Below are 21,640 nucleotides of genomic sequence, written 5' to 3' on the forward strand. Positions count from 1 at the left end.
CCTTGTAGATGTAAAAACACACCACCACCATGTCATTGTCACTGCAGTGCTGAGAATGATCCACCACCCAAATCAGTAATCAGTCAGTAATTGTAGAACTTCAAAGTGCTTTTATGTGGTAAGTGGAGCTGATAAAATGGTAAAATGTACACACACACACACACACACACACACACACATGATTTAATAGCAAGGCATGACCCATCCTGTTCCAGCTTCTTTCTTGCATTGTTATCTATGAGCCAATGATGATGTGTGCCTGTGGGCAATGCCATTCTTATTTTAGCAGCTTTTAATTTATGGATAAATAATGACTTGTTATATTTGGTGGTTTTTATAAATACATCTGACTACACAAACTAATGTCCTCTCAGCATAAGATGAACAGGAGTTTATCTTGACTTTGCCAAGAGACCACTGTTCCATGTAGTTTTTCATGGGTGAAGTCAAAGCTCTATTGATCTGAGCAGAAAAAGTCACCAGTTACAATCAATCAAATTAAATAAAAAAAACAAAAACAAGAATATGTTATTGTTTAAGGAAACACACACACACACACACACACACACACACACACACACACACACACTGAAAATCAAATAATCAAGTATCTAATTTTCTCTCTCAAGTTGAGGAAGTCGCAATTCTGACAGGTAATTACCTTGTAAGATTGCTTTCATTCCTCTCTGACTACCTTAAAGGTCAGCCTTTATCTACACACACACACACACACACACACACACACACACACACACATACACGAAACACACATACTCACACACTCACACACAAACTGATTAGGATCTAGGGTGCAAGTTTAGTGGGTTCACTGAATTAGTATTCAGATCATATTCAGGCATCAGGAAATTGACTAACACACACTGCATGTAAAATGCAAACAACCAGCAGTGCTTTACTAATCATATAACAAATAATCCCATAGTCAGTGCTGTAGACAAGTAAACAAATCAGACATTTATTAACAGATACTGAATCAGCACGTCAGTTAGTTGATCATTATTAATAAACAATAGAATACAAGAAGAAACTAGAATGGTGACTTGTTAATAATTAAATTGAACAAGGTTAGAAATGACGAGATTGTGTTCCTTCCAACTACACTAGAATTAACACTTTCTTCTTGTTTCTAAGCGACTGAATTGGTTATAATTGTTTGCATATGACTCATCCACCTCCTACCTAACAAACTCCCCAAATAGAAGGTAACACCACCTACTCTATACATTAATCCACACTTACATGCCCCACTCTATACATTAACAAACACACACATTCACTATATACTAAATACATTCACTTTTTTGTCACAGCGCTTATATCCACTATGTGTGTGTGTGTATATATACAGTGTATCACAAAAGTGAGTACACCCCTCACATTTCTGCAGATATTTAAGTATATCTTTTCATGGGACAACACTGACAAAATGACACTTTGACACAATGAAAAGTAGTCTGTGTGCAGCTTATATAACAGTGTAAATTTATTCTTCCCTCAAAATAACTCAATATACAGCCATTAATGTCTAAACCACCGGCAACAAAAGTGAGTACACCCCTAAGAGACTACACCCCTAAATGTCCAAATTGAGCACTGCTTGTCATTTTCCCTCCAAAATGTCATGTGACTCGTTAGTGTTACTAGGTCTCAGATGTGCATAGGGAGCAGGTGTGTTCAATTTAGTAGTACAGCTCTCACACTCTCTCATACTGGTCACTGAAAGTTCCAACATGGCACCTCATGGCAAAGAACTCTCTGAGGATCTTAAAAGACGAATTGTTGCGCTACATGAAGATGGCCAAGGCTACAAGAAGATTGCCAACACCCTGAAACTGAGCTGCAGCACAGTGGCCAAGATCATCCAGCGTTTTAAAAGAGCAGGGTCCACTCAGAACAGACCTCGTGTTGGTCGTCCAAAGAAGCTGAGTGCACGTGCTCAGCGTCACATCCAACTGCTGTCTTTGAAAGATAGGCGCAGGAGTGCTGTCAGCATTGCTGCAGAGATTGAAAAGGTGGGGGGTCAGCCTGTCAGTGCTCAGACCATACGCCGCACACTACATCAAATTGGTCTGCATGGCTGTCACCCCAGAAGGAAGCCTCTTCTGAAGTCTCTACACAAGAAAGCCCGCAAACAGTTTGCTGAAGACATGTCAACAAAGGACATGGATTACTGGAACCATGTCCTATGGTCTGATGAGACCAAGATTAATTTGTTTGGTTCAGATGGTCTCAAGCATGTGTGGCGGCAATCAGGTGAGGAGTACAAAGATAAGTGTGTCATGCCTACAGTCAAGCATGGTGGTGGGAATGCCATGGTCTGGGGCTGCATGAGTGCAGCAGGTGTTGGGGAGTTACATTTCATTGAGGGACACATGAACTCCTATATGTACTGTGAAATACTGAAGCAGAGCATGATCCCCTCCCTCCGGAAACTGGGTCGCAGGGCAGTGTTCCAGCATGATAATGACCCCAAACACACCTCTAAGACGACCACTGCTTTATTGAAGAGGCTGAGGGTAAAGGTGATGGACTGGCCAAGCATGTCTCCAGACCTAAACCCATTAGAACATCTTTGGGGCATCCTCAAGCGGAAGGTGGAGGAGCGCAAAGTCTCGAATATCCGCCAGCTCCGTGATGTCGTCATGGAGGAGTGGAAAAGCATTCCAGTGGCAACCTGTGAAGCTCTGGTAAACTCCATGCCCAGGAGAGTTAAGGCAGTTCTGGGAAATAATGGTGGCCACACAAAATATTGACACTTCAGGAACTTTCACTAAGGGGTGTACTCACTTTTGTTGCCGGTGGTTTAGACATTAATGGCTGTATATTGAGTTATTTTGAGGGAAGAATAAATTTACACTGTTATATAAGCTGCACACAGACTACTTTTCATTGTGTCAAAGTGTCATTTTGTCAGTGTTGTCCCATGAAAAGATATACTTAAATATCTGCAGAAATGTGAGGGGTGTACTCACTTTTGTGATACACTGTATATATATGCATACCTACATACATACCTACATACCTACATACCTACATACATACATACATACATACATACATACATACATACACATATACAGTATATATATACAGTGGGACCAAAAAGTATTTAGTCAGCCACTGATTGTGCAAGTTCTCCTACTTAGAAAGATGAGAGAGGTCTGTAATTTTCATCATAGGTACACTTCAACTATGAGAGACAAAATGAGAAAAAAAAAATACAGGAAATCCCATTGTAGGATTTTTAAAGAATTAATTTGTAAATTATGGTGGAAAATAAGTATTTGGTCAATAACAAAAGTTCAACTCAATACTTTGTAACATAACCTTTGTTGGCAATGACAGAGGTCAAACGTTTCCTGTAAGTCTTCACCAGGTTTGCACACACTGTAGCTGGTATTTTGGCCCATTCCTCCATGCAGATCTCCTCTAGAGCAGTGATGTTTTGGGGCTGTTGCTGGGCAACACGGACTTTCAACTCCCTCCACAAATTTTCTATGGGGTTGAGGTCTGGAGACTGGCTAGGCCACTCCAGGACCTTGAAATGCTTTTTACGGAGCCACTCCTTCGTTGCCCGAGCGGTGTGTTTGGGATCATTGTCATGCTGGAAGACCCAGCCACGTTCCATCTTCAATGCTCTCACTGATGGAAGGAGGTTTTGGCTTAAAATCTCACGATACATGGCCCCGTTCATTCTTCCCTTAACACGGATCAGTCGTCCTGTCCCCTTTGCAGAAAAACAGCCCCAAAGCATGATGTTTCCACCCCCATGCTTCACAGTAGGTATGGTGTTCTTGGGATGCAACTCAGCATTCTTCTTCCTCCAAACACGACGAGTTGAGTTTTTACCAAAAAGTTGCAATTTGATTTCATCTGACCACATGATATTCTTCCAATCCTCTTCTGGATCATCCATATGCTCTCTGGCAAACTTCAGACGGGCCTGGACATGTACTGGCTTAAGCAGGGGGACACGCCTGGCACTGCAGGATTTGAGTCCCTCTCGGCGTAGTGTGTTACTGATGGTAGCCTTTGTTACTTTGGTCCCAGCTCTCTGCAGGTCATTCATCAGGTCCCTCCGTGTAGTTCTGGGATTTTTGCTCACCGTTCTCATGATCATTTTGACCCCACGGGATGAGATCTTGCATGGGGCCCCAGATCGAGGGAGATTATCAATGGTCTTGTATGTTTTCCATTTTCTTACAATTGCTCCCCTCAGTTGATTTATTCACACCAACCTGCTTGCCTATTGTAGATTCACTCTTCCCAGCCTGGTGCAGGTCTACAATTTTCTTCCTGGTGTCCTTCGACAGCTCTTTGGTCTTGGCCATGGTTGAGTTTGGAGTCTGACTGTTTGAGGCTGTGGACAGGTGTCTTTTATACAGATAACGAGGTCAAACAGGTGCCATTAATACAGGTAATGAGTGGAGGACAGAAGAGCTTCTTAATAAAGAAGTTACAGGTCTATGAGAGCCAGAAATCTTGCTTGTTGGTGACCAAATACTTATTTTCCACCATAATTTACAAATAAATTCTTTAAAAATCCTACAATGGGATTTCCTGAAATTTTTTTTCTCATTTTGTCTCTCATAGTTGAAGTGTAGCTATGATGAAAATTACAGACCTCTCTCATCTTTCTAAGTAGGAGAACTTGCACAATCAGTGGCTGACTAAATACTTTTTGGCCCCACTGTGTATATATATATATATATATACACATACATACATACATACATACATACATACAGTACATACATACATACATACATACATATATATATACAGTATATCAGCCATAACATTAAAACCACATCATTGTTTCTACACTCACTGTCCATTTTATCAGCTCCACTTACCAATACAATATATTTACAATATATTTATTTTGTGTGGCTCTGGAGATGCATAACATGTTGGTGCCCATGTTAATTTATTGAAAGACAAGAGGAAAAGGGTAAAAACACACAAAATCGGATTTTAAATTTTAATAATAGTTTCCCCACACATTATAAACTTACATTATCTGTTATGTAGTTTACATTCCAAAAAGCATAAGTCCCTATACAACTGTAACAGACCTATCTGACCCCCTGGGGCAGTGCTACTTTTTCTTTCTTGCTAAGTCCATGAAACCTAATGCTAGTACACTCTGAACTCCAGGCTAGTTTCAAGCAGCATTTGAGCTTTCCTCAGAGCAGGTGTCCTGACTCAGTGCTAGCAGCATGCTTAATCAACAAGACATGTATCACCTGATTTTAGTAACGCGTGGTTGACGATAAACTGTACTCGTTTCCACGGAAACTTACCTCTTTCATGCCAACCAACTCTGTTCTGAGCTGTGATCTCCTACTGATATCGCCCACTTAGTGATAATCAGAAAGATAACGAGCCAACCTTTGTCAGCCTACAAACACATGGGCTTCAGATATGTCCAACACAATTCAGAGAAGTTTTCAAACATGTTTCAGAAAAGTTGAGGGGAATATCCCCCACTTTGTGATACCTGCGGAATACCTCTTCTATTAAACACATACTGACTGAATGCACCAAATACTCACAGGAACAACAGTTCTACAATTACTGACTGAAGTCCATCTGTTTCTCTGCATGCTTTGTTAGCCCCCTTTCATGCTGTTCTTTAATGGTCAGGACTCTCCCAGGACCACTATAGAACAGCTATTATTTGGGTGGTGGATCATTCTCAGCACTGCAGTGACACTGATATGGTGGTGGTGTGTTAGTGTGTGTTGTGCTGGTATGAGTGGATAAGACACAGCAGCACTGCTGGAGTTTTTAAACACCTCACTGTCACTGCTGGACTGAGAATAGTCCACCAAACAAAAAATACATCCAACCAACAGCGCCCCATGGGCAGCGTCCTGTGACCACTGATGAAGATCTCAAAGATGACCAACTCAAACAGCAGCAATAGATTAGCGATCGTCTCTGACTTACATCTACAAGGTGGACCAACTAGGTAGGAGTGTCTAATAGAGTGGACAGTGAGTATACAGGGTATTTAAACACTGCATCAGCATTGCCGTGTCTGATCCACTCATAACAGCACAACACACACTAACACACCACCACCATGTCAGTGTCACTGCAGTGCTGAGAATCATCCACCACCCAAATAATACCTGCTTTGTAGTGGTCCTGGGAGAGTTCTGACCATTAAAGGACACCATGAAAGGGGGCTATTAAAGCATGCATAGAAACAGATGGACTACAGTCAGTAATTGTAGGACTACAAAGTGCTTCTATATGGTAAGTGGAGCTGATAAAATGGTCAGTGAGTGTAGAAACAAGGAGGTGGTTTTAATGTTATGGCTGATTAATTTACCAGATTACCTAAAATATAATAAGCTACATTTTATATAAAACAAACTACAATATAAAATGACGTTAAATTTGAGTTTTATTTGAATTTCAAAATAACAAACATTTTATCTTATTACAATTTTGAGAATTTCTTGATGCTTATACTAATAACTATGACAGATACTACTTGGAATTACTAGTCTAAAATATTTTATCAATGCTTAATGATTACTGCCTTCGTAATTTACCCTGAATATACTTGGAAACACATTTTTTTCTCAGCATTTATAATACAACCCCAAATCAGAAAAAGTTGGGACAACATGGAAAATGCAAATAATAAAAAACACAGAGTTTCTTACATTTACTTTGACTTTTATTTGATTGCAGACAGGATGAACCTGAGATATTTAATGTTTTGTCTGGTCAACTTTATTTCATTTATTAATAAACAGTAGCTATTTTAACAAGACAATGGGGGCAGCACGATGGCTAAATGGGTAGCACCGTTTCCTCACAGCAAGAACATCCTAGGTTTGATCCCCAGGTGGGACGGTCTGCGTGGGTTTACTCCGGGTGCTCTGGTTTCCTCCCACAGTCCAAAGACATGCAAGTGAGGTAAATTGGAGATACTAAATTGTCCATGACTGTGTTCGATATAACCTTGTGAACTGATGAACCTTGTGTAATGAGTAACTATCGTTCCTGTCATGAATGTAACCAATGTGTAAAACATGACGTTAAAATCCTAATAAACAAACAAACAAACAAGACAATGCTCATTATGTGCACACTACAACAGCATGGCTTTACAAACACAGAGTGTGTGTGTTCAACTAGCCTGTCATCTGTCTTTTATTGAAAATGTATGGTTCATTATGAAGAGGGGAATCAGACAACAGCGATCATGGACTGTTAAGCAGCTGAAGTCCCATATCAAGCAAGAATGGACAAAAATTCCACTTGCAAAACTGCAACAGTTAGTATCATTAAAAAAAGGGTGTGTTGTAGGCATTACATTCTAAATGTGTTTAAACTCATCTTTGCACTTTTGTCAGTTAAATAAAGATTGAAGTGAATTAACAAATCACAGATTCTTTCTATTGCATTTTACAAAATGTCCCAGCTTTTCTGAAAATAAGATTTGTACATCTACACAATTTGTGAAGGCTTTAAAAGGTCAATCATGAGGTGGAAGACATTTATACAAATTTGCGTTTATTATTCCTCTAACAGGAACGCCTCCTAATGAGTCTGCTGCCCAGAAATGTTGCCATGGAGATGAAGGAGGACTTCCTTAAGCCACCAGAAAGAATCTTTCACAAAATCTACATCCAGCGTCACGACAATGTCAGGTACTAAGGAATAAAAGAGCAGCTCAATGAAAAAGTGAATGAATGGGAGCTAATTGACAGCTCATTGAGTTTTTTTTTTTTTTGCACATTTAGCAATTTGTGTCTCTTTATTGCACTTACATAGGGATGTGAATACTTAGTGAGTCAGCAGGAGTCAACAGCTCTCCACTCAAACACACATTCTCAGCATGGCTCCCAGCCTAACCTGCCCAACTCCCAGAGCTCTCCCTATCAACTCCAGTACTGCTCAATTAGCTACTAACAGATGAAGAGAGCTTTGTCATAGCACAGAGAACCACACAAGGGCGTAAAAAAGGAACTGAGACACACATGCATACACAAACGTAGCGAATACAGCATAACAAACTCTCTGTACAATTTCTCCAATTATCAGCAAGTGAAAAGTTTATGGAACTACAAACAGGTTCCAGATATGTGCATCATGCAAGATTTCACAATTTACTTTCAGATTATTAAGAATGAGTGAACAATGTGCAAAAAGCCAGTAGTTATAGGGCAAGGGATGCAGGATGACCTTAAAACTTAAGGAACAACAATTATTTAGTAATGCCTAGTTCACACTACACGATTTTTGCCCTGATTTTCGCTGGCCGACTGGTCGGCGCTAGATTTGCAGGCTCGGAAGCAACTTGGCGTTCGCTCGGCGATCGAAACTCGGCTCTCAGTCGCTGGATATGAGTCGGCCGACTGGCAATGAGTGCGGTGTCGAACAGCCAATGAGAACGCAAGATACGGGGTGAGGGGAAACGCGGGGTAGGAGTGTAAAAAGGTGGGACAGGGGCATAATATAGTTTAATATCAGAATACATCCGCACACACACGTGTTACAGTATTTCTGAGCTTATCGTTCTCTACAAAACATAACACCAACGTTGCATTGCAAAAACTATTTATTAGGGCTGCTCAGGTGGCGCAGCGGTAAAAACATACTCTGCAACCAGAGCTGGGATCTTGAATACATCGTATCGAATCTAAGCTCTGCCTTGCCAGCTGAGGATGAGCGGCCACATGAACAACGATTGGCCTGTTGTTCAGATGGGCGGGACTAAGCCAAATATGGTCTCTCTCTGTCAGACTGGTGCAATTACGACCTCTGCTGGCTGATTAGAGATGAGGAAACATGAGGAAAGAGTGCTCTTAGGGTGTGTCTCTCCGTACACAACGCTAGTTGGCACAACACTCATCAATGTGTGGGTGAGAAGATGCATACAGCTTGCTGCCACGTGTCGGAGGGGGCTTCGATCTCCTCGGTCAGAACAGTGATCGGCATAGGCGGAGAGGAAGCATGATGCAATTGGGCAATTGGACGTGCTAAAGGGGGAGAAAAAGGGGAGGAAATGCATAAAAAAAATTATTAACCTCCAACTCACTACAGAACAGACAATCCCTGCTGGTCGCGTAGCCAAATCCACTCAGATTAATCTATTTTTCCTACTTGCTTTTACAACACACAAACTTTGATCGCTCGCTACTTGTTGACATGCATTTTTGGACCTGATATCATTAAAACGTAGTCTGGGAGACCAGAGAAGCTCGCCTGCGATTCAGGTTGGTGATAGATTGTGTAGTGTGAAACCACCTATCACCGATCAGCCGATGACCGACTTGTAAGACTCCCGATTACAAGAGATCCAGTCGTGTAGTGTGAACTTGGCATAAGCAATAAGTCCTGAATAAATGTAGCAAAAAATGAGGATTAATTCAGTGAACAATAATTAATAAACAGCATCACATTTATCTTAGATCCAATGCCCCTAGTCAAACTCAAAGGCTAAAAAAAATCTGCATATTTTTTATGCTTATAAATACAATCCATTTAAACTGATTGTAGTATGATTTCTATATTGCTAGCACCTATTACTTTCCACAGGTGAGTTCAAGTACAAATTAAAGCAGCATCACATGATTAAAATCCAATTATTTTTTCTGGTTATTTTTTTAATTTGAAGAAGGTGCCAATTGTTTCCCACTTAATCCAAATGTTAACCAAAAGAAATACAGACTATTAAGACACCAGTAGCAGTGTTGTGGTAACTGATTTGGTATTTGGTAAGAGCTACAAACATTCAACCTTCTAAGAAGACATATTTTCCATTTTTACACATCACTGATATCAAAGTTGTAATGATAAGCCATGTGTTCATACTGATCTAATAATGAGGGATAACCAAGCTCACTTCATGCAAATGTAAAACATCACAGGTGAGATAACAGCTGGTTTCAAGCACCCTATGTTCCTGTGCAACTTTACACTGTCACAGCATGAATTTCATCTGAGAAAATGAGTCTAGCATTTTAGGCTAGTATTGGCATTAAAACATCTATCTTCTTATTAAGATCTGTACCAAAATCTTTTTAAAGATAAAGACAGTTCTCTTTTTACATATATTCCACTTTCTTTTTTGTACAATATTGTGTTACTATATAACATCTTATATATAATCTTAATTTTAAGACATTTGTTTGTTTGTTTTTCTGTGTTTTTGATTCTGCTGATATTTCATATTGAGAACTAAATGATCTAAAAGTTAGATAACATGTTATATTCATGTTACTGTGCAATATAACGGATGGCACAGTGGCTCGATAGATAGCACTGTCACATCACAGCAAGAAGGTCCTAGGCTTGATTCCTAGGTGGAGCAGTCCAGGTTCTTTCTGTGTGGAGTTTGCATGTTCTCCCTGTGTCTGTGTGGTTTTCCTCCGGGAGCTCCGGTCTCCTTCCACAGTCCAAAAGCATTCACGTGAGGTGAATTGGAGATACAAAATTGTCCATGACTGTTTGACATTAGATTTACCTGTTCTGTCATGAATAATAATTACCTGTATATGAAAAATACTGAAAAATATTCTTGTCAAGGCGTGTGATTTTAGGTACTCAACACTCACCCCTCTCTTTGTTTCAGTATTCTGTTTGCAGACATTGTTGGCTTCACCAGTCTGGCTTCCCAGTGTACAGCCCAGGAGCTTGTCAAGCTGCTAAACGAACTATTCGGAAAGTTTGACGAGCTCGCCACGGTAAGTGCTTCTGCTGAAATACACTGTCTGAGTGCTTAATTTCTCTGTGTGTGTGTAGTAGAGAAAGTGAATGAGAAATGTACAAGTATGATTTAGAATGGGTTCTTATCTGCAGACACATGCTTGCATTTTAATATGATTATACACTTTGTTGCAGTGATATTCACACATCAGAACCCCCATCTTAATCATTTTCACTTCAAATATATACACACACTGCTGCACAGATAGCAAGATTTACATAAAGCATAGCAGTTCTGTTTACATTTATTTTATGCAGTGTAAGTAGTCTTTTGTCAATGTGTTTTTTAGGTTAGCAACCTCTTAATGTCTCGAAACATGTCACAAATGTTAAAATGTGTGTTTATTTTGGATCTTAGTCCTTCAAGGACATTTACTGGGTTCTGGATTTACTGCAATCTTACAACACTACAATTACAATCTACTGAGACACTTTTTTTACTTTGTCTTGTTCGTGTGTTTGTTCATCTGCTGATTTTTTTTCTCTTTTTTATTGCTTTCTTTATTGGCTTGTCTCTTGTAATTTTGTTTGTGTTTGCCTGTTGGGGATGTTGCATCACTACACGCTTTGCTAAATTCAGTAATTTAATAGAGAGATTTTTATGAAGTGTAAACAACAAAAACAGCTAAAATTAAGTTTTTCTGTATAAAACCATGACAGCAGCTGTGTGTCTGTCTGTCTCTGTGTGTGTGTTTGATGTGGCAAGGGATTTACCATGATTTATATGATATCAGCTCAATATATACAGTCATAACATTAAAACCACCTTCTTGTTTCTACACTCATTTTATCAGCTCCACTTACCATATAGAAGCACTTTGTACTTCTAAAATTACTAACTGTAGTCCATCTGTTTCTCTGCTTACATTTTTAGTCTGCTTTCACTCTGTTCTTCAATGGTCAGGATCCCCACAGGACCACCACAGAGTAGGTATTATTTAGGTGGTGGATGATTCTCAGCACTGCACTGACATGGTGGTGGTGTGTTAGTGTGTGTCGTGCTGGTATTAGTGGATCAGACACAGCAGTGCTGCTGGAGTTTTTAAATGCTGTGTCCACTCACTGTCCACTCTTTTAGACACTCCTACCTAGTTGGTCCGCCTTGTAGATCTATTGCTGCTGTTTGAGTTGGTCATCTTCTAGACCTTCATCAGAGATCACAGGACGTTGCCCACAGGGCACTGTTAGCTGAATATATTTTTAGTTGGTGGACTATTCTCAGTCCAGCAGTTGCAGTGAGGTGTTTAAAAACTCTATCAGCACTGCTGTGTCTGATCCACTCATACCAGCACAACACACACTAACACACCACCACCATGTCAGTGTCACTGCAGTGCTGAGAATGATCCAGCACCTAAATAATACCTACTCTGTAGTGGTCCTGGGAGAGTCCTGACCATTGAAGACCCCCTACAACCCTTACTAAGATAAAGCGGTGGTAAAACAGACAATGAATGAATAGACCGACTCATGGATATGACAAAAATAGCCAAATTTAGTAATTAGTCCAGTTAAAAGTGTCCATATACTTTTTAGCCATTGAGTTGGGTCCTGTTTTGTTTGGTTTAATTCAGTGGTGAAAAATAAATATGTGTCGATAAGATTTAAATCTGTTTTCTGCTTGGTTGCTTTTCTAAGCATGAGTGGGAGGAATTCTACTTCAATAGTCTTTCACGGCTCTCTCTCTCACTTTCTCTCTCTCCTCTCTCTCTCTCTCTCTCTCTCTCTCTCTCTCTCTATTTCTCTCTCTATATATTATAATTTACTTTTCCTCTTTATCAAATGTAATTACCTCTGAATTCTAATATTTGGGTATACATATACACATACAATACACACAGTTTCTCATTTACTGCCACAGTAGCCCAATCCATTTTGGTTTAATTAGTCAGAGGTTCATTAATAACATGCAAATGTGTCCATTTATGTAAGAATAAATAATCACATTATTACAGTAGCATAACCAGAGCTATTTTCATCCTTGATATCGATTTGTTTGTTATTGATAGGAGAACCACTGCAGAAGGATAAAGATCCTGGGGGATTGTTATTACTGTGTGTCTGGTCTGACCCAACCGAAAGCTGACCATGCCCACTGCTGCGTTGAGATGGGCCTGGACATGATTGACACCATAACGTGAGTGCATGCCCACCTTTTTTTCCCCACAGAACACATATTTAATGCACCAAAATATTTAGGGCTATATTTAGTCGTCCTTTTTTTATTTTTCCCCAATTTTCCTCCCAATTTATCCAATTACCCGATTACATTTTGCTTCCTCTCAACTGTTGCTGACCTCCACTCTGATCAAGGAGAGCCGTGACTAATACACACCCCCTCCGACACGTGCAATAGACAACTGCGTCTTTTCACCCGCACGAGATGAGTTCATATGGGGCTTAGTCTTGCCCATGGAGAGTCACGCACCAATTATTCCTCTTATCTGATGCAGGCGCCATCGATAAACCAACAAAGGCCACAATTGAATCAGTAATGAGGAATTACCTCCGCCAACCAAACAGATGGACGAGCCAGCCATTGTCCATGTAGTCATCCAGCCTGCCGGTAGCAAGTTTGAGATGTCAGCTCTGGTATGCTAGTGTGTTTTACCGCTGCGCCACATGTGCACCACTGTCATTCTTTTAATAGAAACACTACATTCTGCACAGTATGCTGAAAAATGCTTAATATCAAGACTCTATGTGGCCGTAAATTTTCCAGATGGCTTGTTCATATTCATTTTATAAAAATGATCTACATGCTATTTATTAGAGGGGCAGCACGGTGGCTCAGTGGGTAGCACTGTTGCCTCACAGCAAGAAGGTCCTGGGTTCGATCCCCAGGTGGGGCAGTCCGGGTCCTTTCTGTATGGAGTTTGCATGTTCTTCCCGTGTCTGTGTGGGTTTCCTCCGGGAACTCCGGTTTCCTTCCACAATTCAGAGACATGCAAGTGAGGTGAATTGAAGATACAAAATTGTCCATGACTGACATTAACTTCAAAATCTAGTGTAACTAGTAACTACCTGTTCTGTCATTTAAAATAAATCTCTAATCCTAATAAAATCCTAATAAATAAATAAAGAATAACTTAGAGAGGTCTCCAGATTTTTTCCTGTTTACAGCTTTTAGGATATGACTTAAAAATAATGCTACTCAAAGGCAGGATTAGAGGCATGTGGCAGATCGGGACTCCTGAAGCATGTACAGTAAAAATTCTGAAGTTCAAACTGCTTCTTTAAGCACCATTATAAAAAACAGTTTGTCCGCAGCTTTATAAATTTATAAATAGGGTTTCCATGCCATATCGCCCTCATACATGCTTTATTTTGTCACATATAATGCCACTGATCATCTAGAATGGTATAAATCCCACTGTCATTGAACGCTAAAGGAATTAAAGGGGGAATAATGGTCTTATACATCGATCAGCCATAACAATAAGACCACCTCCTTGTTTCTACACTTACTGTCCATTTTAGGCATTCACCTCACTGTCACTGCTGGACTGAGAACCAAAAATATCCAGCCAACCGCACCCCATGGGCAGCGTCCTGTGACTACTGATGAAGGTCTAGAAGATGACCGACTCAAACAGCAGCAATAGATTAGCGATCGTCTCCGACTTTACATCTACAAGGTGGACCAACTAGGTAGGAGTGTCTAATAGAGTGGACAGTGAGTGGACACAGTATTTAAAAACTCCATCAGCGCTGCTGTGTCTGATCCACTCATACCAGCACAACACACACTAACACACCACCACCATGTCAGTGTCACTGCAGTGCTGAGAATCATCCACCACCTAAATAATACCTGCTCTGTTATGGTCCTGTGGGGGTCCTGACTATTGAAGAACAGGGTGAAAGCAGGCTCAAAAAGTATGTAAAGAAATAAGTGGAGCTGATAAAATGAACAGTGAGTGTAGAAACAAGGAGGTGGTTTTAATGTTATGGCTGATCGGTGTATGTCTTCTGTTTATGGTTATTTGCTGGACGCCTTTGTTTTTAATAAAGAGACATCATCAAGCTACCTTGTCATACACTGTATGTTTGCTGTTTTATACATTTCTGGTGCCTGTGCAAAGGCCAGGCCCCTTTCTGAAGTCTTACAAATGCTAAACTTTTAGTCCAGGTCCCTTTAAGTCACCTTTCATTCAATAGCCCGTTTCCACTGATGCTTGCTGTCATCGGTCATTTCTGAGGTTCATGAGACGGCTCTTGTGACTGGTGTCTCTTATCACTTCACACAGGTGGACACACACACACACACACACACACACACAGACAGACACAGACAGACACAATGCAAGCTTCAAAGCTTTATTTTCTTTTACTCTGACATTCCCTCATTTGGGATCTCAGACACCGAAGCTCAGTGGATTGTTGGATTGTTAAAAATAAACTCAGTGAACCATCTGTTTCTGCTACCACATCCTATGTCTTACCCTCTTTGTTACAAAGCTAGTGAGGTAACATGAGGTTCTTCCAAATCAGACACTTTTATCTGGACATCTTTTAGAGTCTAATAAAAATGTACCTTTCCAGTTACGACATTTCATTCTAGTGATCAAATTTTAATCCAGTTTCCTATATATAGTAACACGTTTTGTTTACAATGTACTGGACTGTTGACATCTAAGCAATAAATATTGATTCATCAAACACTGGTGGACTGCCAAAAGTACTTACCATTAGCTTGCTGTACATCCCATTCCAATTCTTTAGCATTAATAATGGAGTGCCCCCCCGTGCAGCTATAACATTCTGTACTTTTCTGGGAAGGCTTTCCACAAGTTTTTACAATGTGTGCCAGTTCAGTTAGAAATTCATTTGTGAGATCAAGCAGTGATGGTAGAAAATAAGGCCTGGTTTACAACTGACATTGCAAGCAGACCACTAGAGTTTCTCCACAACAAACTTGCCATTATATAGTATAACTGTTGTTCTTGTTGTTTTCAAATCATTCTGCAGTTCCTCTGGCTTCTTACTTCTACTGCATTATTTTAAGTGTGGAATATTAAACCAGTTATCAGTTAAGAGTATCATTAATAAATACACAAATAGGGCGCTCAGGTGGCGCAGCGGTAAAGTACGCTAGCGCACCAGAGTTGGGGCTTCAAATACATTGTATCGAATCTCAGCTCTGCCTTCCAACTGGGCTGGGCGGCAGCATGAACAACGATTGGCTGTTGTTCAGGGTTAGGGGTAAAAAGTCGGATCATAGGTCCTCATAACTGGTGCAACTGCGGCCCCTGCTGGCTGACTGATGGTGCCTGCACAGGGCTGAGGAATAATGCTGATGGGGGTGTGGCCCTCCGTACACAGTGCCCGTCGGTGTATGAACTCGACTCGTGCAGGTGAAAAATGCAGTCTGTACTGACTGTACGTGCCGGAGTACAGTCAGTTGAGAGGCGTCCTCAGTCAGCGGTGAAGGGTCGAATCAGTATAGAGGACGCAATCGGGGTAATTGGACACGACTAGACTAGGGGAGAAAATTGGGGAAAAAAGTGGGAAAAATTATATATTAAAAATAAATAAATAAATAAATACACAAATAGACTAATCCAAAATTATTGGCACTTTTTTGTGGGTTTAATAGTAGGTGTGTATGTGTGTGTGTGTGTGTGTGTGTGTGTGTGTGTGTGTGTGTGTGTGTGTGTGACTATTTAGGCCCATTCAGTCAAAAGAGCATTTGTGAAGTCAGGCAAATTTGTTCAGTAGGGTTGAGGCCAGATATCTATTTAGTTTAATTGCATTTTTTTCTTATAGCATTAAGCAGACACGTTAATCCAAAGCAACTTACAATTGTAACAAGTTATACAATTGAGATATAAGCAATTGAGAGTTAACAGCATGTATGGGGCTTAAACCAGCAACCTTCCAATTATAAGTCCAGTACCTTAACCACACCTTATAAACCTTTGTGTTGTGCACAGGGTCACAGTCATTCTGCAACAGAAAAGGCTTTTTTGTTGAAAATATTTTTCTGTAATTGAATTCATACATAATTTTTAAATATTATAATAATCATAATATTGTTAAGTATAAGGTCAAAAAGTGCATGTGTACATTGGAATATATATTAAATAAAACCCTCCACTGTATGTGTGTATATATATTTGCAGGTCAGTTGCAGAGGCCACGGAGGTGGATCTGAACATGCGTGTGGGTTTGCACACAGGTCGTGTTTTGTGTGGAGTTCTGGGATTAAGGAAGTGGCAATATGATGTCTGGTCGAATGACGTAACACTGGCCAACATGATGGAGGCAGGAGGACTTCCTGGGTCAGTCTTTGCATAATCACTTTAGCCTTAACATATGCAAAGCTGACACCAAACAGTACTTGCAGAAATGCCTTTGGATTCTTTCTCTGGGCTGATTCAGAAGAACATTGAATCCAGCTTGCAGTAAGATTCTAATGTTAGAGAAAGAACTTAATGTTGTTTTGTACTGTTATTTGTTCATGATATTTAGTAAGGTTCACATCACCAAAGCAACTCTGGAATGTCTGAATGGAGATTATGAGGTGGAGCCGGGTTATGGCCATGAGAGACATGCATTCCTTAGCGATCACGCCATCGAGACCTTCTTCATTGTCCCCTCTCATAGACGCAAGGTACATCACAGATGATCCATATGCCTTATCCACACAAATACTATAGTTTAAGTATATAAAGGGCAGGGTCAAAAAGCAATACTTAACACCTGTGATCTTCAGTTCCATAAATGTTACTGCATTAAGGACCTACAAGCTTTTATTTATTTATTTGTTTTATTATTTTATTCATGCATATTTTCCATTTGTCTTCCAATTTATCATCACCAATTAGTCTTCTGCTGCTGGGGGTATAATTGCCTGACACACGACCACTGACGTGCACAATCTACTTCGGTTGATTGTCTCGCGCACAGACAGTTACTCGTTCATTTACTTCTGTACAGATGTCTCGGGCAACTGACCAGGGTACTTAAACAGTGTCAAGAACCCACAAGCTTTTTTTAGTCTGATGTTTTCCCACCCAGGAGACAGGTGGTCAGTTTTGTCTGCTGCAGGCACTGCAGCCAACCGGTAGCAGAGCTGAGATCCAAACTTGGATAGTTCAGAATCCCATCTCTGATGCATTAGCGGAATATCACGCTGCATCTAAATGAAATATACTTAAATAATAAAAATGGTGGCAATCTGGCCGCTCACTAGAGCTGAGATCTCGAATACATCGTATCGAATACCGGTTCTGCCTGCCGGCTGAGGCTGAGCGGCCACATGAACAACGATTGGCCTGTTGTTCAGATAAGCCGGATCGGGACTCTCTCTCAGACTAGTTTGATTACGACCTCTGCGGGCTGGTTGGTGGCGCCTGCACGGAGATGGGAAAGGAGTGCAGTAGAGGGTGTGGCTCTCCATACACAGCGCTATACTGCACTGCTCAAGATCAGAAAAACGCTGATCTAGACTACATTTTTCAAGGTAGCTCTGCCTGTTTTAGCAATACGAAACCACATTCTGCACAAGTTACACAGTGTGTCTTCATATTTAGGGAGTGTAGGTACTAGATTGGCCTGCCTGTTGAGGTTAAGTAACACAGTGGTAAACCTGCCCCTCTCTTAACATATTTGGAATATGTTGTAGCCATCAAATTTCAATTAACAAATATATACAAAAAAACCCCACAACTATAAATTTAGTTGAAACATTACACATCTTGTTTTAAATTTAATATATGTAAAAAGGATTTTTAAATCATTGCTGTTTTTATATAAAATGTACCTTATGGTATAAACTTCTTTTGGAAATGCATTTGTATATAATTGTATTTGTTTTTATATTATTCTTTTACATTTTTATTGCTTACCAATGTTCAACCATACTACCTAAATGTAAAGGCTGAACCAGCCCAAATTTTGCAAACTGGCACTCACACACACACACATGCACACGCTTACGCACACATGCTTACGCACACACACACATGCTCGTACACATGCTGCCAGCCTGTTTGACCTCAATCTGAAATGGAGTCATTCTGAGCAGCCAGTTTTTATATCAGGATTTATTTTATGCTCATCATTCCTTCATTCTTACAGACATCTGTAGCTCAGGGCTAATTCTTTTTCTGAGAATAAATTTAACAACAGCTGATACTGTCTTTTCTAATCCCCTTTTCATATTTTCTCTCTCTCCTTTTTCTCCAGATCTTTCCTGGTTTAATTCTCTCAGATATTAAGCCAGCAAAGAAGATGAAGTTTAAGACCGTCTGCTACCTGCTTGTGCAGCTCATGCACTGTAGAAAAATGTTCAAGGCTGAAATTCCTTTTTCCAACGTCATGACCTGTGAAGATGATGACAAGGTGTGTAAATGATCAAGCACTTTCATGAGCTTATAGCTTAGTTGGGGTAGTTTAAGTTTTAAGTCTTGGGAGGATTTTGTCTTTCTGTTTTTTTTCACTTACACACACACACGTTTCTTTAATCTGATCTGCTTGCTACTGTATCTTTTTATGGAGTTCTCTAGCATCTAGTACTCATTAATGTCTAGTGCATTTTTTTGCATGTGTGAACAATAGTTTTGACCCATTTTTATTTATAAAAATAATTTAAAAACCTGTGTACAAAAGCTATATACTTACAATGATGTCTACAAATTTGTGGTATACGTAGTTAGTGGTAAATAGTATGATTGCTTTTTTAAATTTAAATCTATTAAAATTTTAAATAGATAAAAATAAGGATTAAAAAAACTATTTATTTTATATTAAATTATTATATAATCATTTTATTATATTATTATTTATGTATTATTCAAATTAACAATGAACAGCCGCTTTATTCATCGCTCGGCTTGAGCAGTGCAATAAGACGTCATCAAAGTGCGCATATAAGATGAATCTGCATTTGTGGGGAATAATTGTCAAATTCACTCTGAAAGCATTCACATGTATTTGTGTTTAGCTGGAATTTTTCACTTTTAAACTTGTGTTATAGCTCGGGTTCTGAGAAAAAAAAGAATTATAAAACCTGTCTACAAAAGCTATATACTTACAATGATGTCTAAAAATTTTTGGTATAAGTAGATAGTGGTAAATAGTGTGATTGCTTTTTTAAATAGATAAAAATGAGGATTAAATAGGGACGCTAAATTCAACTACAGTAAAGCAAATTAGCCACATTAGATTTTTCTTAATAGCAATTGCATGTTTATTAACTTGCCTTATACTGTAATACCTCTAAAATGTGAAACCTATAGCACAGATACACTTTTTTATCTACTTTATTTACAATGATCAGCCAAAACATTAAAACCACCTCCTTGTTTCTACACTTACTGTCCATTTTATCAGCTCCACTTACCATATAGAACGTGGATCATTCTCAGCACTGCAGTAACAATAACATGGTGGTGGTGTGTTAGTGTGTGTTGTGCTGGTATGACTGGATCAGACACAGCAGCGCTGCTGGAGTTTTTAAATACCGTGTCCACTCACTGTGTGACACTCCTACCTAGTTGGTCCACCTTGTAGATGTAAAGTCAGAGATGATTGCTCATCTATTGCTGCTGTTTGAGTTGGTCATCTTCTAGACCTTCATCTGTGGTCACAGGATGCTTCCCATGGGGTGCTATTGGTGTTTGAGGAGTTTAACAACTCCATCAGCATTGCTGTGTCCTGACCATTAAAGAACAGCATTAAAGGGGGCTAACGAAGCATGCAGAGAAACAGATGGGTTACAGTCAGTAATTGTAGAACTACAAAGTGCTTCTATATGGTAAGTGGAGCTGATAAAATGGACAGTGAGTGTAGAAACAAGGAAGTGGTTTTAATGTTATGGATGATCAGTGTATATTTTCATATACTTTTTCTTATATACACTTTTTGACCTTGATATTTCATCTTTGTAGTGTATATGTGTATGTGACAGTGTATGTTCTTGTTTTCCAAGGAGTTGCACAGAACAATTTTGTTGTATTTTATGTACAATGACAAAAATGACATTCATTTATTCATTCTAATTAGCCTGCCTTTAAATATATTACATATATTCTTTTGAACAGTAAAAAAAATTATTAGTGTCTTGAGGTCACAAGAGCATTGATGGCACCCTCTATAAAATCAACTATAATAAAAGAGCAGCTTAATCCAAGCAGCTTTTTATTATCTGATTGATGATGCATTTGTCCTGTAATGACTGACTTCTCAATCTGTACATTTGAAGAGGCGAGCTCTGCGAACAGCGTCAGAGAAACTGCGCAGCCATACGTCATTCTCCACTGGAGTTGTGCACAACTCACCTGGGACACGAGTCAACCGCTACATTGGCCGTCTGATCGAAGCTCGGGAAACTGAATCGGAGATGGCCGATTTTAATTACATCACCCTGATCTACCGGAAAAAAGAAAGAGAGAGAACAGTGAGAACACATACGCACGTTTAACTACAGAGTTTGTGAACATTTGCAAATGACCTGGATTTCTGAATGAATTACTCATCAATTGTTATTTGGTCTTTACTAGTAGTCATAATGGTAGTAAAATACTCCCCAAACCAAGAACAGTATAATACTTTTGTTTAGCTTTTTGTTTCTCCAAGTTCGAGACCGAATCCACCAAAGTATGGGCGAATAAGAAGGGGTCAGTGGACTGTGTGTGCATTGGAGAGAGCGTGTGTCAGGCAAATATGCCCTTCTTGGATGATATGTACCCTCCACAGGGTCCCTAGCAGTGGAAGACTAATTGTAATTTGAATTACATTGCATTCTAAATTGGCAACTTTAAATTGCCCCTAGGTAGGGATTGTATGAGTGTGTGATGTCCTGTGCTGGATTGGCACCTTGCGTTCAGTGTTTTGGGTGGTGCTGGACTCACCATGAACGTGACAAAGATTTCAT

At 39.7% G+C, this 21,640-nt stretch overlaps 1 protein-coding gene across 1 annotated transcript in view; it reads left to right on the plus strand.

Annotated features, from left to right (window-relative positions):
- Positions 1-21,640, plus strand: part of adcy1a (adenylate cyclase 1a) — a 64,303-nt gene that overhangs the window by 17,252 nt on the left and 25,411 nt on the right. The window contains exons 3-9 of the mRNA XM_063002179.1: positions 7,579-7,697; positions 10,625-10,736; positions 12,768-12,895; positions 16,884-17,042; positions 17,233-17,374; positions 18,952-19,107; positions 20,969-21,163. Of these exons, the coding sequence (XP_062858249.1) occupies positions 7,579-7,697; positions 10,625-10,736; positions 12,768-12,895; positions 16,884-17,042; positions 17,233-17,374; positions 18,952-19,107; positions 20,969-21,163 (1,011 nt within the window). The remainder of the gene's footprint in view (positions 1-7,578; positions 7,698-10,624; positions 10,737-12,767; positions 12,896-16,883; positions 17,043-17,232; positions 17,375-18,951; positions 19,108-20,968; positions 21,164-21,640) is intronic.

This window comes from Trichomycterus rosablanca, chromosome 9 (assembly GCF_030014385.1).
Source record: "Trichomycterus rosablanca isolate fTriRos1 chromosome 9, fTriRos1.hap1, whole genome shotgun sequence".
Lineage (NCBI taxonomy): Eukaryota > Metazoa > Chordata > Actinopteri > Siluriformes > Trichomycteridae > Trichomycterus > Trichomycterus rosablanca.